Genomic DNA, 27,803 nt, shown 5'->3' on the forward strand with positions numbered 1-27,803 from the left:
TGCCCGGCTTTCAGACAAACGGGCTATTTTCTCAAGGACAGCTTTCTTGCAGCACTTACCAGCACCCCGGCAATGGGGTCCAAGAGCTTCTTAGCAAAGCTTGATAGCAACGTGTGAGTTTATACAGGCTGAAACACATCTTTCACACAGCTAAATAGGCAATCATGGAGCAGGCCTTTGAGCCTTGCCAGCCTTTCAAATAAGTGCAAGAGTGACAGACAAGTTAATACAGTGGGCAGGAAGGCGTAGATCACAAAGATGAATGAAAGCCTTGAGATGACCGACTAGTATTCAATGTTAAATTGATAGTATGAACTTCTGCTTTAAATTAAGGAGACAAGTTGTGCCTATAAAGGAACCAACCAACCAACCAACCAAGAAATGGCTTCTGAGCTTATAAGCCCATTCAACTAGCAATTCTGGCTGGATCTTCACTTTTGGCTGGATCTTCACTTTCTGGCTGGATCTTCACTTTTGCAAATTTTTGATGAGTGGCAATGCAAAGGCTAAAAGTGGAAACGGGAGGCAAGGCTTTTAGTATTCCAGGGCTCCTCACATCATCTCCCGTCTTGCTCATGAAAATGGGGCTGTTGGCTGATGAGCCCAGAGAGCCGCCAGCTGCCTTAAATAGCCCTCCTCCCTTTTTGCATCTGGCAGCAAGGCAACTGTATTTTATAGATTGGTTGCTGATGGAAAGTCAAACCTGGTTAAATTCACAAAGCTTCCCGGAAAGAGAAAGATGACATAGGAAAGCCTGGCTGTTTGTTGGGAACCATTATAATTAAAGCAATATTTTACAAGCGCTTGATAACTCTGTAAAAAAGCAGCTTTAAGACTATATGGGGGGGGAACAATTCACGATGAGCAAACACTCTCATTTAAAAGGGGGGCAGATTATAAAGTGGGGCATATACATTGGAGTGAATATACAAGTCCAGATGAAAGGGTTGTGCAGAAAAGCCATAAACACTTAGCCAAGCCTTTGAGCATTTAAAAGAAAATTAAACAAGGGCTGTCCTACTCTTGAGCTTCCATACTCTTCTCCTGTAGAGGATGCTGATAAAAGGCAAATACGGAGGCAGAAACAGGCCTACCATAGCAATCCCTCCCCCTCTCCACCCTTCCCTGGGCATATTTTGCTTTGGAACTCATGGACACCAAAAAAAATAGTACCAGCTTTGACATTTATCATATATGTCAGGTTATAGTCCCCTTCCGCCACGTTCTCTTTAATAAAAAGCCCAACAATTTCAAAACAGCTTCAGGATCAGGACAAGATGAAGTGTTGAGTCAATCTGATGGGCATTTCTTGCCCCAGCAGTACTTAAAATTCTAGCCGCTGCTGATGCAAGCAGTATTGTTGCTGCTGCTTTGAAGCATCCTTGCTAAGCTGTTTTGCTGGAATGCAGGAGTTTGTTCGGGAGAGAGGAAAAGAAGCTGCAATATCCCAAGCTATTTTTTTTCTGGTGGCCTGCTTGGTTTCCTTCCTGAGAGATTAAAACGAAAAGGAAAATATGGAAACTGTGCGGATGAATGGCGGGAGAGGGTGGGGAGAGGGCAAAGCAGTCGAGATAAATGTCGATGGCAGAGTGCGCTCGCATTTCTGCTTAGGTATTTTTAAAGGAAAAGTTGCTGTTGTTAACAGTCTTTGCCAGAGTTTGTTTTTCAGTGCAGCAACGGAAGGAATGTTGTCATTCCATGGGAAGAGGCCTTTGTCCACAGAACACTGAACGTGACGACGCCACTTATCCAGCAGAGGCAGCACAGCAGCATTCGTGATCCTCACATCTGTGTTGCATCTGGACCATTTCTCCTGGCCCGTGGCTACTGCTTGGGCATGGCAAAATCCCACGCTGTCTCCTGCGCACATTTCCACATGGCCCTCATGAGCCGTGTAAACCCCATGTCTTTGGGCTTCTCCAAGCCCCTCATAAGCCTCTGCTTCATAATGGCAACAAACTCCTTGTTGCTTAGCTCTCCGTTCCCTATTAGAAGAGGGGGGGGGGGAGGGAATCCGTTAAGACAATTTTAAAAATTGCTCCAAAAACCTCAGAAGGCTTTATGACTCACTTACATTGGTTGGCTCCAGACTGTCAGAGGGATTCAAGCACACATAATGGAAAATTTAGGTTTGCAGAACTGAAATGGATTAAAGCACTCTCTCACCTTAGTGCAATATATCCACTTTAAGAACAACAACAACAACAACAACATGAATTTATTTATTTATTTTGCAGTTAGGAAAGCGAGAGGGGAATGCATGATTAGCAGGAAGATGGATAAACACAGCGCAAACAGATGGGGATAAATGGTCATATGATCTCCCTGCAACTGAATCAGAAAGAACTTTGTTGGATTCAACTGGGATGCAACTCAGCTTGTCTTATGGCTGATGGGGTTTGCATGGAGAAAAGGTAGACAGAGAGAGGGGAACCTCCAAGCTTCCTAGACTCTCTTTGACCTAACCTGTGCTGAACTTCCTTCTGATGTTAGACTGATGCCTCTTAGGTTTGAAAGGAGACACCTTGTGTCTCTCTGCTGAGATCAATGACCAAGCACAGCTGCTTTGCATCTCCAACTTAGTTAAACAGAACTAGGAACTCTTTTACTTGTATGTCCTGTAATTAACTTAGCTTTCCTATTTTCCATGCTAAAAGTCTCAATGTGATTGTTTTGAAAGGTTAAGCATGCTCCTCCAAGGCATTTCAGACTTCTGCTGATGCATATAAATTGGGTATGTTTTCAGGTATCAGGCCCAGAGTATAAGCAGCTTTCCTAAGCATTGCACAAGAGAGATGAAGATAGGAAAAGATAAGAAAGGCAGAACAAGTGCTTGACAGTGAGTGGACATGATATTCTTTGTGTGTGCTTTGTTTAAGGAAATCAGGATGAATGCTCAATAAAGAGGTTGTCTGAAGGAGCCTGCTGACACTCATTAGTACCAGCCATTTATCACACTTTAACATGAATTTAATTTCACATCTTATCTGTGATGTCTGAACAAGCCACAGGGTGGGTGTAGCCCGTTCAAGCCTTCCTGGATTACAATGGCAGTTAAATGCACTGAAAGCCTTGAACACTAGCAGAAATTTCATTTTGACCCAGGGAAGCTGCCTGTCCTGTCTTCACCTTGTTGCCTTGACCTTCTGGGCTAAAAAGATGGATTTTCCTATTAGTTTGTATCTTTATTCTCTTATGAAGATGACACTTTTCGGCTGTTGTGGAAATGTGCCATTGTTGTAAACCACAGGCGAAAGAGAGAGAGAAAGGAGGGAACGTCTATTTGGAAGAACGACAGAAGAAAACTCCAATTCTCTTATCTCAAGCCGTAGCCCAGAGACCATGATCTATGTAGACGTATGAGATACAGGTGTCACAAGGTGATTCAAGGACACTCCAACCCTTGACAAAGAACTCAGATTTCACAGGCACCTTAATCAAGGGAATTCTCTGTAGACATGGAAAAGATGTTATTCTACAAAGCAGTTAAGGTGGAGCAAAGTTTTTGAAAGCTTATATAGCTCACTGCCCCAACCGCAGGTAATTAAGCAGGTAATTACTGCATCAGAAGCCATGCCCAATTTACAGCCGTCTTCCTCATTTTCTAACCCCATTCAGACGTGAAGATGCCATTTCTGACTAGGCTGAACTTGCCAGTAACTTAACTCATCTATGTCTCCATCTTAACCCTCCACAGATCAAGGGATTACCCCCAAACACTCGTTAACATAAGCTTTTTTCACGTATTATGAAAATGAGTTGCCACATGAAAGGTGGGGGGAAATGGGAATGAGTTTGTGCTAGCTCTGTGCTCCTCCCTCTGTGTGCCCAATAACAAGTTTGAAAATAACTTCTACTGTTGTACAAGTATGATTCAGGTTATGGCTTTTCAAAAGACAGCATGCTGCGCAGCACATTGGCAGATCTATTGTAGTATTTACTGCGCACCAGAAGTTAATAGTTTCTGCACCCTTTTCAGACAAGTCCAGTTACTTGTTTTTAAGGACAGACCTGGTTCACTGAGCCTGCAACTTAGTGCTGCTCTGCTAACTTAGCCGGATATAAATTCTGTTAGCAGTACAGATCCATGAATATCCTCAGGGAAAGGTGAGCATCTTTCCCTTGCTGATCTGATGCCTTTTAAATGTGTTTGTGGGAGGTTTGTTGTTGTTTTTATTACGTATTGCATGTTCTCATTTTGTATTTTTATATTGAGAGCTGCCCTGTGATCTTCGGATGAAGGGCGGCATACAAATTTAATAAATAATAATAAAGTAACAATGATAATTTCAGCAGAACGAATCAGTAAACCAAATCCCACACACCTTAACTGAAGGGTTTGGCAGACCTGCTATCGAGACCATTGGGCCATGCTCTGACAGTTTCCCCACGACATGTGTACTCACAGTACAAACGAAATAGGGTATTTGCTACCTTATTTCTGGTGCAGCATGGGAGCAGAAAAACCTTTCCTATGGTATTATGGCCCAGGTGGGTTTCTACACAGCCAATGTCAGGCAAGCTTTTATATCTGAAATTCTATTTGTGTAAATTCTTCCTAGGCTTTTATTTGAACACTGGAATGGCCGGAAATAATGTTCTTCCACCTTAAGACCAAAATGTGACTGGGAAGGCAGTCTAAAATTAAATTAAGGCAGTCTAAAATTAAATTAAGGGGAGTTATTTCCAAAGCTTGGGGAAGAGGAGAGAAAGATGAAAGAAGAGTGAGAGAAGATGATCTTTGAGTTCTGTAGCCTTCCAAACATTACAGGCAGAAATACAGAAAAGGATGCTAAGCCAAGCAAAGGTGTTGGAGGTGATTAAACCAGGCACAGTAATAAGAGGAAGCATCCTCTTGCATGTATATTACATTACACTTGACCTGTTTGAACAAGGCTATCATTCTTGTCTTGGACAGAGTTCCATAGATGGTTAATGCCTTGTTTGTAAGTTGATTGCCTGCTTAGATCTAGGCAGCATTTCCCTAATCCTCAACCACAATGAGAACGCTGCCTGCTTCAGAACAGGGAAAGGCTAATATTCAAAGGTATTTTGGGAGGGAATGATGGTTCTTAACATACAAAACAGGCATCCATTTTGCCATTCCTTTCTGAAAATCCCTGCCTCTACGTAACTCCGTAAAGCTGAACTTTCTAAACAAAAATAATTCTTTAGTTCAGTGCAAGCAGTCCCTTTTCAGAACTGAGATAAAACCTTTAAAAAGCAATTACCGGGAGTTGGGATTAAAGGCAACACGCACACAATGAAACCATGGGCTCTTTATGAAATCGTAATCTTCTTCCTACAGCACCTATGTAAATGCACCCTATGCAGCGCTGCCTCTTGGACATGCAAGAACAAACAAGTTGAAAACAGGAGCTTGCAGCACAGCTTTCAAGTGAAAAGCGCCAACACAACAATGGTGACAGTTTATTAAAATGGAAGATGGGAAATGGCAAGTGCAGAAGCTTTAGCAGGAGGGATACAATGGGCATTATGTGTTAATTTCAATCATCTCCAGGGCTGGGAATTTAAGGTTTACTTGCTGAAGATTGTAATGGGGAGCAGTCAATATTTCTCATTCTGAGAAGGGAAAGTCACCAACAAGACAAGACACATTATGCATTGCCTTTGACTGCTCCACTGCCTTTGAAATCCCACTCCAATTTCCTATCACTTTTGCAGGCATGTTTGCTTCCCCCAGATCTCTTGACAAGGAAAGAAGAGACAATTTGTGCCAGCTCTAATCCCGGTACCTTTTGCTCATCATCTGGAGTCTCACCTAAGCGAGTTTCTGTCTCTTCCAAATTATTTCTTAGCAGCAAACGGTCCCCTTGCTCACTCTGCACATAAGTCAAGGAAGGCATGATGGAAAGGAGCAATTCGGAGACCATTCAAAGAAGCTCAGCCCTTTAGGATCAACTTTCAAATCGGCTTCTGCAGCATCTCCTAAAACCTTAGTCCTCCTCCCAAGGTAGTTTCAACATAATCCGTTTATTCTATTTGTACTGGGAATCCCAGACCTTCCTTGAAGATTTCAGCTTCTGTCACAGGGAAGCTAAGGCTACATCTCTCTTTCAAAGGATGATCCTCTCAAAAGGATCTTCCACCCCCTTGCCCTCAGCATACTCCTCTGGCTTACAAACGTGGCAGAATTAAGAAATAGCTCCGGATTCAGAAGCCAAAGAAAAATGTAAAAACTGCCATTGCTGGATCAGGTTAAAGGTAAATTGCCTAACCCAACATGGTTAGATGAGTGATCCCTGGCAAGCTCTCAAACTAAGCAGGACGGCTGCAGCCACCTCATTTGTCCCGGTCCATGGTATACAGTGGTACCTCTGGTTTCGTACTTAATTCGTTCCGGAGGTCTGTTCTTAACCTGAAACTGTTCTTAACCTGAAGCACCACTTTAGCTAATGGGGCCTCCCGCTGCCGCTGCGCCGCCAGAGCATGATTTCTGTTCTTAACCTGAAGCGTTATTTATGGGTTAGCAGAGTTCGTAAACTGAAGCGTATGTAACCTGAAGTACCACTGTACTCCCTCTTGACATTGTCAACTATTATGCCTAATGGACACTGATGGACCTATGCAAACATATGTCCCGACTTCTAATAAGCTATAGGAAATTGCCCAAAACCTCCTGGATATCTGCCTGGAAGGTCCCATAAGCCTCCATTTTAGTAATGGCTAGTGCATACAGGGACTGATGGAGAAGGCAGGGGGACCAACAGTAGTCAGCTCCTTCTAGTTCTGCTCCCATTCTCCTCCCTGCTGAATTCTACAAGGGAGTCAGGGACTGGCAGGACACTGATGAGTGCACACCGAGGGAAGGGAGTCTGGAGTCTGACTTGGGAGAGGGGGCCAGTGATTTGTGGGGAAGTATACCAGCCAGGAGGCAAGAGTCGGAGGCAGGGGAAGCTTCAGAGCTGGAGAAAGGAAGAGGCAGGCCACACAAGTGAATGGCCAGGTGCTTTCCCATTCTCCCATGCACCAGAACCAGGAGAGAATTGAAGTGGGAAGAGCAGAAGCGAGCTTCCATGCAGGTGCAGCTTCCGGCTACGTGTGCGCAGCCTCTCGGGGGTGGGGGTGGGAAGGTACATAAACTGGTGGAGGGGGAGTGGTTCCCGGTTGCTGCAGCTGCTCCACAGATGCTAGATCGGTGTGCGTAGCTCTCCAGAGCTGTAGAAGTGACTGCGTTACTTTTGACAATAGAGTGTTAACTCCCTGCTGTGTGCATTCCTTGGATGGAAAGCACCCCTGACAAAGGGCAACATGGAGACTGAGAAACCTGACAGCCAGTGTCACCCTCTGGACTAATTGTAAGTAAGGAAGGAAGCAGGCATATGGGGGTTGGCTGAGGGTAGGATAAGGTTGGTAGGGCAGAGTCCCATTTGCCCTAATGAAGAAGCCTCTACGGCTCCTTTGTGAGTGAGCGTCTATTGCTTAAGAACAGCACACACTGTAGGAGAGAAACACCTGGTAGGACCTGGGGCACCACTCAGCCACAAAGTTTACTGGGTGACCTTGGAGCAGTCACAGCCACTCAGCCTAACCTGCCTCACAGGGATGCTGTGAGGACAAAATGTGTGTGTGTGTGTGTGTGTGTGTGTGTGTGGATGCTGCCTTGAGCTCCTTGGAAGTAAAGTAGGATATAAATATGATAAATAAATAACTATTAAGTGATGGGCGTCACTTTATTTCTCTTTTGCTCATCTTTCTGAGCACATCTGGATAAATGATGGCAAATAAAATGAAGTGCAGAGCAAATTATTAGAGTTATGTAGCATGAACTTTCATTTTGAATGCTTACCATGAAGAAATTATTGACAGTCCTTGGAGCCAAAATATGGTGTAACACTATGGGTGATATTCAACTCTATTTTACTCAGAATAAAACTTAGTCTTGCCTGTTAATTTTTATGGGTCAACTATGAGCAAATCATAGAGTTGGAAGGGACTCCAAGAGTCCAACACCCTGCAATGCAGGAATTTCAACCAAAGCATCCATGACTGCCACCCTATGTTTTTACGTTTGAAAACAAAAGCTACCAAAATATTACTATTTATTATAATTCTATCCCATCTTTCCCCCCAAGGAGCTCAAGGCAGCATACATGGCTCTCTCTGGCCACACCCATTTTCTCTTCCCAACCTCCTTGTGACACCTTTCAGAAGAGGCCAAAAGATGACAACTGCCCTTAAGCCACCTGCCTGTGAGCTTTATGGCTGAGCTTGGGTCTCCTCGGTTCTAGACCAAGAGGATTAACCGCTAGCCCCCAATGTGAAAGAAAGAGAAGCGGAAAGGCTGCGTTTAAAATTTAAAAGCACTCACCATCACAGTCGAAGAGGGCAAACACCACATCACACACGTGGTCTGACAGCTCCACTTTCGCCACTGTCTTGGCTACCTGCTGCATAGTGTCTGAAAGATTAATGAGAACAAAATGAAAATCAGATGGCAATATGGCAGAGGCGATGGGAGGAACGCCACCTGACCCTACTGATGTCTCTAGTTGTCTGCTAACGACAGCGGTCAGGATTTTCTGTCCCCCAACCCCGACTATGCCCTGAAGGGACAAGTCTTCTTCATACCCGATACAATTGGTAGTTGGAAAATGTGCTGAAACCAGCATGTAATTTCTCATCTAACTGCAGTGCTGAAGCCAATCATAGCAGATGCAGCCTGCCTGTCCTGCTGATGGGCATTTCATTACAATCCATTGGACACGGCACTGGAGAAATCAGGAGAGCGCTAGGACGGTCTCAGAAATATGCAGGCAATCCACTCCCCGGCCGCCAACATGTTCAGCAGAGCATTGAAGGCTCGCTCCCAGAAGCACACAGCTCGCCGCGAGTCTTTGCCCTGTCAGGTAGCCTAACTGAATGGGTGAGAATGCTCCCCGAACAGCTCCCATTTGTCAGACTGGGGGCTGCACAAGAGGAAATCTTGGTGGGCTGCACGCTGTGTTAACACATTCACATCCCAGAGCCTGCCCCTAACAACTCTTTAAATATGTAGTGACCATATAATCCAGGCAAGCTAGATGAAACTATGGATCAAGGAGAGGGAGAAAATGAAAAATCCTAATTAATGATCAGTGAATATACTCCTCTCCAAGGGTTTTGTCCAATGTTACTTCTACTCAGAGTAGACCTACTGAAATTACATTCATTTCAACAGGCTTGAGTTGAACTTAGTTGGACTCTAGTATGTATGTATTTATGTATTTATTTATTTATTTATTTACACACATAAACCCATCTGAAGTTGGATTGCCTGGCTTCCTTTTTGAAATTCTAGCGGAGAGAATTCTGCCCCAAAACATCCATGGGATGCTAAAGAAAACGAGAAATGAGAAGTGAAGCCCACCCAGTTCTTACTGGACCCCACTCAGGGAAAACAGAAGTGATCCCAAAGGAAATGAGAGCACACAACAAACAAATTTCATAATGTTTGCTATGTGCAACATTAGTGACAACTAGAGAGCCAAGATGCCCAAAGAGGCTAAGCACGTTGACAAACAAATTTGCCCGCAAGAATTACTGTGCAATAAATGGAATGCATTTTATGACAAATATTGAGATTCATTAAAGATTTCACATGTCATTGATTAAAAACAGGCATCCAAAAAGCAAGATAGCATATCTAGGATGAAACTTGCATCTTCAACCATTCCGGCAGCTACCGGTACTTGTTATCCACACTGCTGTTATCTATATAGCCCTATTCAGGCATTATTCTCTCATATGACTAATATCAAGTGGGGAACCTGCAGCTGTTGGCCCCAACCCTGCTGTCGCATCTCTTCACCCTTGTTGCCCAGGGGAAGGAATGGAGAGGGGAGACTGAGCCAGGCATATTTAAAATCCTGGGCAGTGATGGCTGATGCAGATTGGGACTGGTAAGGCAGAAAAAGCAGGGAGTCCTGCAGAAGGCACTGCCAGAACTAATGAAAGGCAGAGCCAACTAAGTTTATTTTTGTTCCCGTCCTCATCCCTGTTGATTTCTACAAGGAGGCCATGGAGAAGGAGGAGGAGGAGAGGGAGGAGGAGGAGGAAGAAGAAGAATTGCCATGCCATGGACTGGCTCAGTTGGAAAGCTCAACCCCAAGTTGATTACAGAAACTAAAGAAACTAAAACTGGTTTCTTATAACAATGGAAAAGATCCACTGTCACATAATCTCTAGGACAATCTCTTCAGAAATGCCAATTCTGTCCCTTCACCCTTTTCTACCCACCTTCTCCTTTTGCTCTCCTATCTATGATTGTTCTCATTAGTTTCCTTCGGCCCACACCTGTGCTAAGGAGGACATGAGGCCAGCAGCAGAAATGCTGTTTCTCAGCAGATTTCATCACGACGAAAAGCAAAACCCTGCAGTGCCAGCCATGACCTAGCCCCCTTCGGTTTCTTCATCTTCAGCGGCGGAAAGCAGGCCAATTTCTTCCTTGAGCTTAATAACCTGAAAAAGGGCTCCCTTGGTTGGCAACTTGCTGATTAGCATAATGGAAACTCCAGAGCTGCCAAGAGCATCAATACTCATGCTTAAAAGCACAGCCGCCAAAGAAAAATAACCTGTCTCACAGGCACATTGGTGGTTTTATCTGCATCCCGTTTTCAGGGTCAATGAGCTAATTCATTTGCAATTCCTCTCCTGCTGAGTCCTCCAGGTAAACCACTCAGTATCGCAGGGTTTCTAACTTTTATTGCAGGGTTGGGAAATCTGTGTTCCTCCAAATGTTTGTAGGAATACAACTCCCATGACCACTGGCCATGCTGACTAGGGATGATGGGAGTTGTAGTCCACCAATATCTGGCGGGCCAAAGGTTAGCCATCCCTGCTTGTTTTTTTACATCTGGTCTAGATTCACATTCACTGGAATCCTATACGTACCGAGATCAGACATGTAGCATCAACAAAATTATACAACCATTGCCAACTGAAGACATAGAGTTTGGTCTCATCTACATATAGATGGAACCTCACTCAAATTGCAACTGAATTGCAACCTCCTTTTAAAATGTTTAATAACACTTGTACCTTTCTCAGCAAAAGCAGTTAAAACACAGACAAACACAGCCACCCAACCTTTTGGTTAGTTTCAAAACAAAGGCAATTTTATAACCAGAGTGTGTCACCCTGGGGGTCTGTGCCCCTCTTTTACACCCACAAATATATCAAAATTACACCACAGCCTTGTAAACAAGATGCAACCTCTATGGCACACCTTTTCTACTTTGTACAGGAAAGAGATGGGAGGGACACAAAACTGTGAAGGTTGCAGCTTCTTTTTCAACATGTGCTGCACAGTTAACACACTACTTTCTCAAACATCTTTAACTTCTGGGCATGTGTCCGCATATTTCAAACACAAGGCAAGATGCAGCCCTGATTTAAAAAAACCAACTTTACGCAGTCTTCTGCACTTTGTCGTGACTCAGAAAATGGCAAACTGGGTGGCACTTCCATTGGGAGCTATGAAAGGAAAAGTAGCTTGGTGGCAGATCACACGCTTCATGTACTAAAGGTCTCAGGTTCAACCCCTGTTATCTTCTAGTTGCAAAAAAGGACTGTGCAGCAAATGATGGGAAAGACTTCTGCTAGCAAGCTGCCACTCTGCATGGGAAAATTAGACTAGATGCGTTGCCGCCTGCCTGGGCATGGCCCGCAGGCCATGCCCAGTCAGGCGGCAAGGCACTGCCCCTCCAGTGGGGCCTCTGATTTGCCCATTTAATTTTGACTTTCTGGTGGGGAATCCCACCCCATATTTCTGCTCCCCAAATGGCTGGCAAACATGTAGGCTTCTGCTGGTGGGGACGGTGGAGAGGGCCAAGGTCAGCAACTGGAGCCCACCTGAGAAGGATGAGTGGCCATTCTGGGATAAAAACAGCTTCCTATGGTTTTTATTCCCTAGATAAAAAGCGAAAAAACCCAAGAGGCATTCATAACTGTGCTTTACTTGCTGCACTGTGATCTACTTGTTTTTGACCTTCAGAGAAATAAGAGTATTCATGCTTTAAATTTTCCACCCCTTAGGCCCCTATATGTACAATTGCAGACGAAGAAGAAAACCCATTGGTTGCTCCTTGCATTTTATAGGCTATGTAGCATGCACTGATGTATTTGTGAATGTTCATGAGTGGGCAGGGTGTATGACAAAACATATTCTGTGGAGGAAGGGGGGGAAAGCTTAATTTCCAAGCAATTTCTGCAGAAATTCTAGCTCAATTGGGCTAAACAATTCTGAATCAGTCTTTTGCCAAGTGAACAGCAGGGAAACCTCATTATGTGTAACCAATGCTCACATGGTAAATTATGCTGCATCATTCAAGGTTTCAAGGCGAAAACAAGTATAGATACGTCGAGGGGAAACGCCAAGTTCATTTACAGCTTGCCAGTGTTTTAAGCTATTAAAAATTATAAAACATGCACACTTGACCTATCTGAAAACATGTCTTTCAATCCAATGCTCCCTTAGGCACAAACCACACTTGGGTAAATGCAAGGCATTTGACTTTATAATGAACTGTAATTCAAGCTAATGGATGCACCAGATGAAGGCAATTCAGCCCTAGAAAGAGGGCTCTGTGATTGCCTATTGTGACAAAGAACGCGCCTTAAACACCCATGAATCATAATTAAATTAGGGCAGCCGAGTTGGTTTCTCCTCCCCACATTTATAAGGTAGTCAGAGCAGATTAATCCCAGGGTTTTTGCATATATTGCCACATAGTCCTGAGTGTTAGTCACCTCCCCATTTAAGATGATAAGGACACGTCAACAACAGACAGAAACAGTGAAGGTGTTGGTGTTCTTTATGCTCCGATCCTCCTTTCCAAAGTGCCTCTGGAGTAATGAACAAAAACAGTTTGTTACTGTCCTGAAGCCTAATGAATCTGAGACCCAAGATGACACAAAACAGATGGGGCAAGCACACCTCTGCATAATGTTGTTGATGATTCTCTATTCACAGATAATCGTTTTGCCAGAGACTTGTGACCACACCTCTTGGGATGGCTTTCAAGCTCCACATTTTGCAAGTATCCTCTGTAGCAGCTAGCGGTGTCTAGGACATGCGTTTTGGGTTATTGACATGCTATTTAAAGCAGCCCATATCGGCATACCAGTCAATTTGTGATCTAGCTTCAGGAAACAATAAATTAACTGGTACATTTTGGCCAGCATCTAAAGAGCTATAGGACTGACCTTTTTCTTTGAGCAGCTGACTTCCATGTCATAAACCAGGGGTCAGCAACCTTTTTCAGCTGTGGGCCGGTCCACCATCCCTCAGACCATGTGGTGGGCCGAACTATATTTTTTTTTGGGGGGGGGGGAATGAACTTATTCCTATGCCTCTCAAATAATCCAGAGATGCATTTTAAATAAAATGGCACATTCTACTCATGTAAAAATACGCTGATTCCCGAACCATCTGCAGGCTGTATTGAGAAGGTGATTGGGCCGCATCCAGCCCAAGGGCCTTAGGTTGCCTACCTCTGTCATAAACTGTACTCAAAACTCCTCAGTTTCGAAGGGGTTTGTCATGTAGCATAAATAACGCAGAAAAACAAGCCTGAACCCTGCTGGGCTCACAGAATGAAACTCGTGGTCTGGGGGAATCCTATCAAATCTACAATATAGCTCAATCTACAAAATGCAATGTGCATTTACACCAATGCACGCAACAGTGCTAGTGCAGTTTAGTAGTTAAGAGTGCCAGACTAGGGGCAGGAAGATCAAGGTTCAAATTCCACTTAGCCATGAGGCTCACTAGGTGACCCTGGACCAGCCACTCACTCTCAGCCTACTCTACAAGGTAGTTGCTAGCCTAAAATTGGTGAAGGGCAATTGGCGATTATACTGCCTTTACCTCCTTAAAGGAAAGGTAGGATATAAACGGAGTAAATAAATAAGTAGGCCTTATCCCTCACCTAAAGCACTTCCCTCAGCTATTTTAAACTTTTCCTTTGAAACTAGGGCTGGGCAATATCTGGTTTTCAACATCGTGATATAATAACAGCTAAATACAATGATATGATGCTATAGTACAACTTCTGACTCTGGAATGTATCTTGGCTGCTGCTGCTTCCCCCCCCCCCCCTTAGGGGAGGGAAGAAGCAGTCAAAGTACATCACCCAACCTACAAAGCCCTAATACATGCAAGCCGGAGGGACATTGGGGCATGTTTGAACTGCTCAGCTGGGGTGGGGCGTGGAAAACCTTCTGCCCCTCAGCTGAGTGAGCCCCCATACTGTTCTGGATCATGCAAGCTGGAGGGGCATGGGGCTTCCTCAAAGGCGCAGGCAGGCATCTGCAGGCAATTTGAGCTTGCGCAATTTATAGCTAGCTAAAATGGTCTGAAACTGGTATCATGATCTGAACGTCATACTGGTTTCAGATAATTTATCAAAATATCGGCCAGCTCTATTTAGCATAGCATTTTGTTCTGCCTGCATAGCTGCAAATGAGAAGCAGCATAAATGGGCTTTTCCTCTTGGCCTGGGTGGTCAACCTTGCTCCTGTTGATCCTCCCTTCCTCATACTTCCCCACACTCCTCCAAAGTGATTTAAATTCACACTCCTGCAGAGTTACAACCAGGTCAGCAGCAAACAGAAAAACCGTAGGTGCTCTGGCTACTGCAGATTTTGCAGAAGGTTAATAAAAATTACAAGAGAGTCCTGCAAACTGGGTCACTGTGTTCGCTGAACGCTCTTGCTAGGCTGCCCCGGGAAGAGCTATTAAGCTTTTGTTCACATGAAGGCTTTTATAATTAATTAAAAGCTAACATGTTTTCAACTAACCCATGCTAATGAGCTTTCTTCGAGATGTTCAAACAGAAGCCAGCATTCCAGGTGAGCCAATTTGGGGCACATCCTCAGAAGCATTAACAAGCAGGGAGCTTGCTGTTCGCTAGGCCAAGTGTTCGCAGTTTACAGCTTTCCTTTGCTTGTGGCAAAGGGAGCATCAGCGTTGATATGGCTACAGTAACTGCAGAACATTTTCAGATCTGCCGACTGCAAAACTCCAAAGCAGGAGACTTGGGGCTAAATTGGGCATGTGTAATTTTGCCTACAAAGAGATTCTGGTACCATCTATCACACAATGATCTAACGACCTCACTGCCCTGGCTACATTGACCATATTTCATGTATACATCAATTTCACCTGGATACCTATTTGGACATTTGGAGGGCTTATATGAACGTATGCTTAATTTAAGATGTACAGATGGTAATTGATCCTTAATGTGAAATGGTGGCAGTAACTTCTGATCTATCTAGGCATCTCTTGTGGAGCTTGTAAAAAAGAGAAGATGGCCAGGATCTGTTGGAAAGGATCTAGAGGTCTGTGGGAAAATTCAGAACTAAGCTTAGGTTTAACAAAATTATCCTAGCTGCAAATGAGGACAGGTGTTGCAAGGGTTGCAGAGGACCTAACCTTATATTGTATATTACCAGACCCTCAAAGTGTCCTTTTCCAGGGATGTCCCTGATTTAGAGAAGCCGTCCTGGTTTCTGAATTGATCTCGGAATGTCCCATTTTTCCTTAGGATGTCCCCATTTTCATTGGAGAAATGTTGGAAGGTATGGAATCATCCGACGCCCAATCCTTTATAGGGAAGTATTTTTAAAATAATGTTTGATGTTTTTATCTATGTTGGAAGCTGCCCAGAGTGGCTGGGCCAACCCAGAAAGATGTGTGGGGTATCCAATCCTCTGCCAATTAATTTTGTTCCAGTATGTGTAGCAGAGAGAGATGGAAACGAGAAACCATCTGCAAAAGCACCCTGAGAAAACCCAGGGCCTGAGAAATTATGAAGGATGTTTTAGCAGGCCCAGATTTCTGCTGGTCAAAAAACAAACACATTCTAAGGTCTCTAGTGGACAGACAAAACCAGCAATGAAATTAAATTTTGAAATAAAGAGTGTAGGCAGCAGCCCTTGGAGCATTTCCGTGTTATTGCTTTTGAAGCAAAACCCTTTCCAGTTATGTCAAGGGTGATATATTCTGGACCATTTTTCTTTACAGACAGACACACACCCAAAGGAAGGAGGCGTGTGTTGAAACTGATCAAAGTAACTCCAAATAGCCTAAATGATGATTTCAGCCTGCTCTAAAAAGAGGTTAATGAATCTCCTGGCCACAAAAAGCTATTTGGGTGGTTAAGAGAGACATTTGTATAACAGAAAACAATCAGTTACCCAATGCATTTCGTGCAGTTCTGTATAACATTTCTGAATGCTTGAACAGAATTTCATATTCTCTCCCCCATCCCAAGACTGCTCACTTTATACAAACATTTTACGAAGCATGACCTGCATACAGAGGGAAGAGATTAGCCCAGATATTTTGGGTGCAAACATCTTTCATCAAATATCCTGTCTGAACTCTTATTATCACGTGAGATACAAAACAAAACTCAACCAAGCATGTGGCGGTGGGGCGGTGGGACATATCAGTGCCTACAACACCTGAGAAAGTCCTCATTCAAACAAAAGTATGTTCAGACTTCATTCAGAAACAGATTATACTTCAAACAACCCAAAGATCAACAGAGTGAAAATTCAGGTGTTAAACTGTATACTTCTGTCAACATATGTGATATAATATGCCACATTAAAATCACTTTAGGTCAGGAGTTAGGTAAATTGTGGGCCTTCAGATGTTGTTGGATTCCCATGAGCCCCAGCCAGCTTAGCTAATGGTGAGGGATGATGGGAGTTGTAGGCCAACATCATTTGGAGGAACACAGCTTTCCCAATCCTACTTTAGCTCTTCTCCATCACCAGATATAGGATGGTTCATAAAACTTAGGAGTCGACTACCTCAGCTCAGTAGGACTTCAGCCCAAGAAGTCCTGGAGGAGGACAGAACAATGGCTCTTGCTATATAATATACGTTTTCCTTTGACCCATCGCTTGCTGCTTATTACCCAGTGTAGCTGCCTGAGTTAAGACACCAACTTAGTGAAAAGCAAGTGCAAACTTATCTCTCGTTTGGTCGTCCTTCATAGCCTCTCCCCCATTAATATGATTGGCTCCGTACTCTGCCTGAGGAGCCAAGCCTGTGTTGCTGAGCTGGAGCATCATCATTAGGGCTGCTCTACCAATATTCAGGGAGTACAATTATACAGGACAAGATTTTTGGAAGGGCACAGAGGGAGAACCCAATGGGCCACATCCTAAGACATCAAAGCGCTATGGCTGCCTCAGTGCTTGCGCAATGCTGAGACAGCAAAACACTTCTATTCAGAGGTCAGGAGAACTTTTAGGACTCTGAACCATTCTATCCCAATTCCCAAGGACAGAAGGTCACTTGGGCTACCATGGCTTGCCCACATTTGTGCCATGCAATGTTAAGTTAACTCAATACTGTATAATCAAGCTGAACATTATTTGGTATAAAAGAATGAAAGCATAAAATTTCAGTAATTATTACCCAAACTTGTTCTGCTGCGGTTTCATTTTCCCTCCTCAAATGTTGTATATGCTGCTTGATTTATCCTTGCTTTTAGCCAATGTGAGCCTATTTGCTTTTCACGGTCATGGTTTTTATAGCTTTAATTAGAACTCTTACCTTAGTCAATTATAACTGCCTGTCTTCCTAATCCAGCAACAGAGTATTACCTTTGCTTGCTTTTGATATTTATTAATTGATGCACTTCTATGCTTAGCTCTAAGGCTCATATAAATCCTTCCAGCCTTTCCCAAGTTTCATTCAAATGCAGATACATATATTTTTGCCCAATTTCTTACCCAGTCTATTTATGCTCTTCAGAAATATTTGTTATTTTATTTTTTCCTGAACGGCAATAATGAATCCCTCAGCAATTTGATTCTTCTGTTTGTGCATGCTCACTAAATCATGCAACGTGCTTGATGGCAAAGATAACATTCAAGGGAGCTCTGAGACAGACAGATGGGCTTTCAGGATTTATGAAACAAAATCAAGTTTCTCTAGAGGAAGTTCCCTCATAAAACAAACATGTTCACATTCAAGGTTTCCTAAGTACAGCATCGATCTTTTCATATCAAAGCCAGTTTGAATCTTAAGCTATTTCCAAAGCCTGTATTTTTAGAACTTACCTTCCATCACTGACTAAAACATTTGTCAACATGTGTAGCAGCTTATTTTACATCAGCAAGCACTGAGAATCGACACACACTGCCTTCAAATTCTTATTGTCTCTTTGAAGCTGGTGCTTCAAATCCACTGTATGCACAGTTCTCCACATATCAAAGGGCCCTAGAAGATTCTAGTTAGATGTTATGCTTTTATCATCAGAAACTACAAAATGTAAAAGCTGCCGATCACAATAAGGCTTTATCTCTCAGGGTCAGGGAGTAGTAGTGCAATGCCCTGGGAATGAATTGACAATGCTACTACTTTCTCCAGTCCAGTAACATATGGTCATCTTTCCTGTGTGACATTTTCAGATCTAAGTGTGGCTTACAGTACCAGTCCCACCAGTGAGGCTTGCTTGTCACCTTTCAAGCAGAGACTAAGGAGCCAGAGAAACTGCTTTGGCCATGATTTGCAAACCTGCTCCAAACTATGGGTTAACATTCTGGTTTGCGGCCTATCCCTAACTATGGTTTAGGAATTCAAAATATTGCATTAAAAATATTGTTAAGTAATGCATCTATATAGGTCCTGGATAGGTAAAGGTAAAGGGGACACCTGACCATTAGGTCCAGTCGTGTCCGACTCTGGGGTTGTGGCGCTCATCTCGCATTACTGGCCAAGGGAACCGGTGTACAGCTTCCGGGTCATGTGGCCAGCATGACTAAGCTGCTTCTGGTGAACCAGAGCAGCGCACGGAAACGCCGTTTACCTTCCCGCCGGAGTGGTACCTATTTATCTACTTGCACTTTGACATGCTTTCGAATGGCTAGGTGGGCAGGAGCAGGGACCAAGCAATGGGAGCTCACCCTGTCGTGGGGATTCGAACCACTGACCTTCTGATCAGCAAGCCCTAGGCTCTGTGGTTTAACCCACAGTGCCACCCGCGTCCCAGGTCCTAGATAGCCTTGGGTAAACAATCCCTTCTTACACTAACAAAGATATTTGTTATGAGGATAAAAAGTCCTCATTAGATTCTTGTAGAAGGGTGAGATACAAAAGTGGTAAATAATTGAGTTTGACATAGGATGTAGACTTTAGAATTTCTTCAGTAGCAACACCGTTTTTCTTGATGCTGCTTCAGGGGAGAAAAGAAATCTCTTAATTTATAAAGAAAAATGCACTCTGGCACTTATCACTTTCAAATTGTGAGTCTTGGTGTAGCTCTTTGCAGAACTGAATGCCAGAGGTTAAACAGTCAAAACAACATGGCCTGATTTGTCATGCTGCTGGGCAGCCACATAGCTAAATAAGTTTGACAAACTTAACTTGCAATCAGAAAACCAGACCAGAAAGTTAATCAGGATTTTCAAGTTTTTCAATGTGCTTAATTTGACAGTAATATTTAGATGTTTTTGGGACTGTTCGGGATTTTAAAATCAGCCCATTATACCATGAATTTCTGCCCTGGACACACCCAAGTCTAAAAGAGAGAGACACTATTGGGGGAAAAAGAGAACTGTTTATTGCCGAATTGAATTTTTGTTCAATTTTGTGCATTTTCCATATCAAATGCTGCTCTTTTGATAAGGCAGGACTGAAAATATTATCTGCCCAAAATAAGCAAAAAACAAGAACACTTTATGTTCACCCTATGCCAAAAGTGGTTCCAGTAGTTTTGGCTGAGCCACAGCATGTGATCGTGCAAAGTTAACATAAATATACTGTATTCTGCCCTGTGGAATGCCCTCCCATCAGATGTCAAGGAAATAAACAAGACAACACTGTTTAGGGAAGTTTTTAATGTTTGATGTTTTATCACTTTTTTATTATTATTATTATTATTATTATTATTATTATTATTATTATTATTATTATTATTATTATGTTGGGAGCCACCCAGAGTGGCTGGGGAAACCCAACCAGATGAGCAGGGTATAAATTATTATTATTATTATTATTATTATTATTATTATTATTATTATTATCAGAAAGTTACAGCTGATCTTTTTTCAAAAGACCTGAGGTAAATATAGCTTTGTCCTCCTCTTTTTCAACCATGGTAATTGACTCCAGGGTGGGGAGCAAAATGAAGAATTCTTACCAGCAGAGATAATTTTCAGTTTCCCAAGAAAAAAATTAATTAGCAAGAAGCTCCTTCAAGGTCACTGATTAGTATGTTAAACACATTACTGACAAGGGTTTTGCCCATCAATCTCTCCATATCGCCAGCATTCCTTGATTCCCCCCGAAGCTTCAATCCAAACCTTACATTTTCCTCTCTAAAAGAACTGTGAGAACATGAGTTATGACTAGAATTGCATTAATGTTTTCCAGCGGACTTGTTAAATTGTCCTGTCAGCTGGTGATGGGTCATGACTATAATTCTATGTTCACTAGAGCTAAAGACAGAAGAGATCTCACTATGCACTGCCTGTATCCTGCAATTGTGGCAAAAAATAGTCCTCCACAGGGTGCCGCCAGCCTCCCCACAAGAAGAAAAGCATCAATCAATGCCAATTATGAGAAGGGCTTCTCAAAAGAGCTAAGCACAACAAGATAGATGGCAACAATAATTGGTCTCCACTGAGCACTGTATTTATGCACAGAGACGACAGTGGGCTACATTCTAGAATACATTTGTGGACACCGTGTGCAGTCGTGGACTTGGAGGAACCCTAATTTCAGTTATCCCCCCCAAAAAAAATCTGGTCAAGAGGGACAGAAACAGCAAGAATGTGACATCGAACCCAGGGTGCTTCTCCTCGTGGCTTGGAGTGTAATGGCTGCACAGAGCCCAAACAGCTCCGTAACTGACTGAACACTTAATTAGATATTGTGCTTTTGAATGCAGTCGTCTTCCCAAGAGTCAAAGCTTTGGCCAGCTGGTTCTCAGCACATATTTCTTTTCCTCAGACTTTGCTTACTGTCAGGTCAAATGACTGCTGGAGACTATTGCAGGGTCTGCTGGAAACTGGAGGACCTTCAAGACTTCTCCTGACATATCCATGCAGATCAACAATCCCACAAAGAAAAGAGACATCTCCATTTAAGGGTCCTGGAGCTGGACTAGAAAAGGCTAATAACTGAGACTTTCGAGAGCTACTGCTAGTTCTGGATTAGGTGGGTCTAGTCCAGGGATGGGGAACAGCCACTACAATCCTATCCCCTCTGTGCAGAGGCCATGATGGCTGGGGCTGATGGGGGTTGGAGTACCACAACACCCAGAGGGCTGCAGGTTCCACACCTCTATCCTAACCTGATTCAATGCAACACACTTATGTATAATTTGCCAGGGACCAAAAAACAAACAAATAAAAACAGCAGCAGTGAACGTTATGATTTCCAGGTTCCCCTTCCCTTGCTGAGTTCATTCCTAATAGCCCTTCCTTGAAATAGCAGCCTTCCCAGTTGGAGCTATTTCTCAACTTCCACATAGGAGGATGCACTTTAGCACAACATAATCAAATCTCAGTGGGTCTTGGGTGCAATGAATCAATGCAGCATTTGGTTTGCTTCATTAAAAACGCAAAGCATATTGTCGACACAGAATGGGAAACTGGCTGGATACCTGCTTTCCTCAGACTTGTGCACTATAGCATTTGTTTTCAAAACACAGATACAGGAAATAGGGGAGAGTCACAAATTCCCATCACATCCACATTGGTTCATCATGCAATAATTTTTTTTGGGGGGGGGATTGCTTTCTACCAATGCTCATAGCACAATTCTAACCCACAAAACATTTTTTAAAGGGCTAAATCAAGCTAGAGGAGTAGATCCCAGCAACCAACACTTAAAAAAAAAAATTCTGAGGATCGTTCATTCAGCTTGTTGGGTGTTGCATCTCAAATAAAGTGGCATGCTTTTGGGATGGATACCTTAATGTAAGAAAAAGAGAAATAGATTGCAAGGCACAATTGAAAATGGTGTTTTTTTAAATGTGCATATATTTTACATTAAAAATGGGTTGCATTTAAGATGGGCCTCCCCAAAGCATGTCATAGCAAAAAAAAAAAGGGGGGGGAGGCTGCAGGCAAGCAGCATCTGAATTTTGCTGGGAAGCTCAGCACCTGAGTTTCATTCTGGACAGCTGCTTCCATAGAAACCCCATGCTGATTCTTAAACAAAAAACAAAAACAGGGAAAATCTGTTCTGTATGGGTAGTTGGAGGGGAGAAAAAAAGCATATACGTTGGCAGCCTTTCCCCTTTATACAAGCCTGTGCTTTTGCTGAAAGGAGGTGGGTGGTAGAATTTAACGAGAGGTTTGGTGGTTCTGCAAGAGGAAAAAATCTCTCAAAATAATTTAGGTATGTTTCACCCTTCTACATGTGACCCTTATATTCAGAACTGTAGGTCTTGGAAGAAAAGGTGGTTCCATAGATTTAGTACTGTACTTGCCAAACCCTATGGATTACCGAAAGTATTTTGATGGATAAAGTTTTCTGAATGGTTGCTATTCCGCTGATTGAAATTATACCTTGAAGGTTTAAAAAACTAGACTCACACACCACCCCATTCCTACAGTCTTAATTCCCCCCCCCCCCCATGATGGGGGCAAATATCAGTTATGGTTCAAGGACGGAAATGGGAAGCAGGCAATAGCACTTCATACTACTCACTTCCCACCCACACATTTCGATTTATAGCATTTCTAAATCTTTACAAACGGAGTATGCTACCTTGGGAGCTGGGTGGAAGAATGATTTATATGGCACACATAGATTGTGTTTAATGATCAAATAAAAAGTACTGTTTCAATAATCAGAAAATATATTTCTAATTGAACACATTACAGGGGGGATATTAGTTTCTTTTGTTATTTAGGTATTTGTGTGAGAAACAGCAAGCATAGCCTTTCCTTAATTTAATGGAACTACTGACTTGTTTGGGAGATCCCATTTACAACCTTAGGTAAATGTACCATGTCATCAAACTGAGAAGATCTTGCCTGTATAATGATATTATTAATCACCATCAGAGGTTAACTGTCTCAAATCCTGAATATCAAACATTAATATTGCCTTTGCAAAATTGCACCCAATTCCAACTTCCTTCTTCACAAGCTTCAGTTTTTCTGTTACGCCCACATCCACTGACAATATGGAACACTCACACAGAATTGGGACAGTGTAAAATATTGATGTTTACATCAGCATGAAGTATGCAAATACTGTTGTTTTTTATATTATTTATATCCACCCCATTTCTAGTTCTCTTTCTCTCTCACATTCTGAAAATCTTGTAGCAACTTTTGGAAAGTTTAGGACAATCTGCTGCAGCATAATTTAGCGCAGAGAACAAAATTGTGCAGTGAAATTTAAGTTGATCTGCTGCAAACGAAATCACTTATTCATGAACTCCGTTGCAAACATTGTCTGTATTTGCTATGCTAATATGTGCTGGATGGGAAATCGGGACGCTCTACATTTTGTAACCAGTGCTGCAACAAAAATGGCACCTCCTCTGCAAATGGGAATCCAGCAAATCCAGGTGATGACCACACAGAGCACTGGGAGAGAAGCATGTGAGCACGGGACTCCCCAAGTCATAACATGGTCATAACCTCCAGGTATTGGGCAGTATATAAATTCAATCAATCAATCAATCAATCAATCAATAATAAAATAACCATATTGTCTCCCAGTAGTCTGGAGATGCCGAGGGTCAAGTTGGAACCAAGCCAGTCACAAATATTTAAGAGGTTACAAGCTACGATGAACGTCAAGATGCTTTGTCAAAACATCCCTAACATGAACTGCAATATAACAAACTGTGCAAACATGCTGCTCACTACACAATTCATGTGGTACAGTCCTTCCTAGAGTGTACCACTTTAGACTGCAGTGGCTGTCTCTAATGTCCTCTGTCTGTGAACAAAGCACGGAGAGGTGAGTTTCAATTAATGTTGCACAACAGAGGAATCCAATACAGTCGTACCTTGGATCTCGAACGACTTGAAAAACAAACATTTTGCGCCCCGAATGCTGCAAACCCAGAAGTTTTGCGAACTTTGGAACCCGAACATCTGTCGCGACTTCTGATTGGCTACAAGAGCTTCCTGCAGCCAATCGGAAGCCATGCCTCGGTTTCTGAACCATTTTGGAAATCGAACAGACTTCTGGAACAGATTCCGTTTGACTTCCAAGGTACCACTGTACAACAGTTGTGCTAGTTGAATCTCATTGTGCAACACACTCTTGCACAACAACATCCTGCTGGTACAAAACATTATGTCAGCAGAATAAGTAACTTTAGTGCTACATTGGATGCAGCCCAATCCAGGAAAACCTTTTTAAAAATCAGCATTTTGTATTGGTACAATAAAATATCTTGAATTCCAAAAGAAGAGCTCATTTTCCACCCCAATCCATCTTTGAATGTTACCCTGCCTAAAAGAGAGCTCCTGGCATATACAAACTAGCACAGCAACAAGATGCTTTGCATATAAACTCTTTCCCTGGTGTGCTGTTTTTCTACAAGCAAGGAACATCGGTGCTATGTCACCTCCAGCTGGGAGAGCTGGTAGATCAGACTAGTTGGCCTGCAAGGGCTAATGTTCTGCCAGCCTTTAAAAAATATGTATCTAATAATGATTTCATGAGTTTTCAATACACTAAATATCCCAAATATTGTAATTTAAGGAAGGTGTGGTGATGTGAACATGCACACCTGGCCTCCCTCGTAAAGAAAATACAACATCAGGGGCATAAAATGTTCCATACCTTTATCAAGAGATGCTCCAGCCATGTGATAAAAGCTTAAAGCTGTATCCACATCATTTATATTTTTCAGGAAAGTGAAGAAGTTCTCGACCTCCTCAAACGTCAGGCCCTGCAATGAGAATGAATTTGCTTTCAGTCTAGGACTTGAACAAAGAGAGAAAGGATAGTGAAAATGCAAGGTGTTTTAATTATCACCATAACCCCCGCTTTTTTTGCGGGCCCAGGGGGCTGTGGGAACTTTGAGGAAACATGGAGGCTCAATGCAATGCGTACTTACTTGTAAATCAGTCCTACTTCCTTTAATGGCTTGTACCTTAAAAATTGCAGCCTTAAATATGTGTGGAATGATGATTCCTGTGGAAATTTTCATCACAACCAGCACAAAACAATCATGCTAAATGCCGTGTTTAGGCTCCCCCAAAACCTTGCCTGTTCCAAAGGAGAAAAAAATAAGGCATTCTCTAGCAGCACAAAATGATTACTTTTGCTTCTCTCAAAATGAAGTGTCACTGTAACCTTCCTCATGTGGAAAGCAAGGCTTCGCTGACAGAGGCACGTAGGCTTATAGCACCACAAGAACTCAATGGGATGCTTCTATTGCCCTTTTGACAAAGTATGGCCTCAGCTGCACAGGCTGCCTCTGCGAGGGCAGTGAAGAGGATGGTTTTCTCTTAGCATTTGATGGTGGGGAAGACTAGATGGGTCCTTCCAGCTCCACGATTCTAGCAGGCGTAACTGAATTAGAAGGAATAAATGGCTTGGATGACAGGAGGTCGCTACCATAAAAATAAATCTAGTGAGCCGTGAAAGGGAGAGGATGAACTTCCAACATTTCTCCCAAAATGTTCTCACCGTCACTTTCTCTCGCAGGTAACACAAAATTCAGTCACATCATTTGACTGGAATATACGAGGTGGGATGGATGAGTGGTTTTGGCAGCGTTTCTTGGGACCCAGGAGATCAACAGAAGGGAGTGCTGGCCAATCTTTGCTGCTTTAAACTGTAACACTGGGTCTTGAATCAAGTTTAGAAAGGCAGCTTTTTTCTTCTCCCCTTCAAATGTATTCAGATACGGAGCAAGAACAGGATGCCACAGGGCAAGTTTAGGGAATCAATGAGGAAAGAAAAGGCTTTTGCCAGGAACTTTAGCCCTGCCTGCCTGCCTGATACCAAAACGTGAAGCCTGAAAAGAAGGATAATGATGCTAAGTGATCATAAATAGAACTCAGCCTGAGTTCTCAGTCTGAAATGCTATTTAACTGAATAGAATGCCAATGAGAATAGTAATGGACATCACAGGTTTAAATGTGCTTTCCTAGTAAAACCTTTTTACTGTAAGGTATCATGCACCTTCTACTTTTGAACTCTTCAATGTCGATTTTAGCAGCGTCAATTGCTTCACCCGTTTATGGTATTTAACTTAATTGTTTTTACTTCGTTGTAAAGAGCTTTGATAGGGGTGATAAATAATATTGTGATTTCCTAGACGTGGGCCTCAGAAACAGAAGCAATAAATGCTTTTTTCAAGCTGGTCCCACCCCTACTATATTACTTCAGGAGAGTGAATTTGCTGGTCTAAAGCAGCAAACACACACACACCAAAAAACATAATTAAGATACAAACTGGTAGGAGGAGGAAAGGCTTCCAACCCCAACTGGCTTAAGGAGAACTAAATAAAAAACAGATGCTTAATAGTAAAGGTGGCTTTCTCAACAGGACTTCCCATGGGAAACAAAATCTGCTCAGGAGGTTTCCCCAACCATTTCAAGCAATTTTGAAGGTTGGGGGTGGCAGGGGAAAGGAGAAGAGTGGAGGAATAATGGTGCATGAATGGAGCTACAACATTGGATACAACTAGTATCAGGAATTTATGTTTGCCACTAACTGTCTAGTTCTGTCCATGGGTATCTTTCAGGAGTGAAACAACACAGCCCCAGCCAATGGAGTGTATTCTGCCTGTACCTTTTAGTACCTCAACAACACAGTGGAGAAATCTTCTTGCACAAAACAACAAAAAAGCCACAATTCCCAGTCATCTGATGGATGTACCAGCTTCCATGCTGGTAAACAAAGTCTCCAATTCACAGCACCAATGTGCCTGGCGTCCATGGCTGCCATTTTATGCTGCTGACATGTCACTGTGCAATTTCTCTTGTGAGATAAAAGAAAGGTAAAGCAGTCTTTCTTTACTGACATTTTTTTTTTCTTAAATGAAGGATCTGAACCAAAGTAGATTTATCCTGGCTACAAACAAGCATTTTGTACACGGATATCCAAGGCAGGCAGATAACAAAAGTAATTTTTGCAAGGGCAACCAAATCCAGACAATGAGCTGGAAAGACAAGAACTGAATGTGAGCAAGCACTATCTGTGATGGATGGCAGCTCTAGTTTAATTAGTTACTGCATAACACTGCAAAAAAGCTGTCAAAGGTTTGCTGTGTGATGGTAAACACAACTGGCTACACTTGCAACTCCTGTATCCGCTCTAAAGTCCTTCCTAAAGAACAATTTGCTCCAGGGGTTACTAATAAAGTGGCCTTGAGCAATTAAAATCTGTTCTTCAGTCTCAGATGCCGTGCAATTTATAAAGAGCTTTCTTGTTAAAATAGCACATTTTGATCATTGCACACCAACGCTTGGGGACAACAAAGAGGTTGCGGTGGACCTGTGCATTAAGATCAAATGTGCTAAACGCATGGATAGTGTGGCTATCTCTCCAATGCTAAGTGAAAAAAAATGTTTTCTTCTTCTTAAACTTATGTTGCTTTTCTCTCTCCTTTAATGAGAAAAGGGACTTGACAACTTACTTCCCCAGCCCCACACCTTCACGTGTCAATTCCACCTATTCCTCACATACACAATTCAGTGTTACCACACTTTTCCATCTATAAGACGCCCCCATGTATAAGACACCCCTATTTTTTTGGGGGGGGGGGCTCAAACTTAAGAAAATGGGGGAGGGCTGCACAGAGTTGTTGAGCTTTTTGGGGAAGAGTTGACCAGAGCAGCT

The 27,803-nt window shown here is 42.8% G+C and overlaps 1 protein-coding gene across 6 annotated transcripts in view; it reads right to left on the reverse strand.

Moving 5' to 3' along the window:
• Window positions 1-759: 759 nt before the first annotated feature.
• Window positions 760-27,803, reverse strand: part of MICU1 (mitochondrial calcium uptake 1) — a 131,640-nt gene continuing 104,596 nt past the window's right edge. For all 6 annotated transcript variants that reach the window (XM_033149118.1, XM_033149122.1, XM_033149120.1 and 3 more), the window contains 3 exons: window positions 24,791-24,899; window positions 8,333-8,422; window positions 760-1,985 (listed from right to left, as the gene is read on the reverse strand). In XM_033149118.1, coding sequence (XP_033005009.1) covers window positions 1,825-1,985; window positions 8,333-8,422; window positions 24,791-24,899 — 360 coding nt within the window. In that variant the 3' untranslated portion in view covers window positions 760-1,824. The remainder of the gene's footprint in view (window positions 1,986-8,332; window positions 8,423-24,790; window positions 24,900-27,803) is intronic.

Source organism: Lacerta agilis, chromosome 5, assembly GCF_009819535.1.
Source record: "Lacerta agilis isolate rLacAgi1 chromosome 5, rLacAgi1.pri, whole genome shotgun sequence".
Taxonomy (NCBI): Eukaryota; Metazoa; Chordata; class Lepidosauria; order Squamata; family Lacertidae; genus Lacerta; species Lacerta agilis.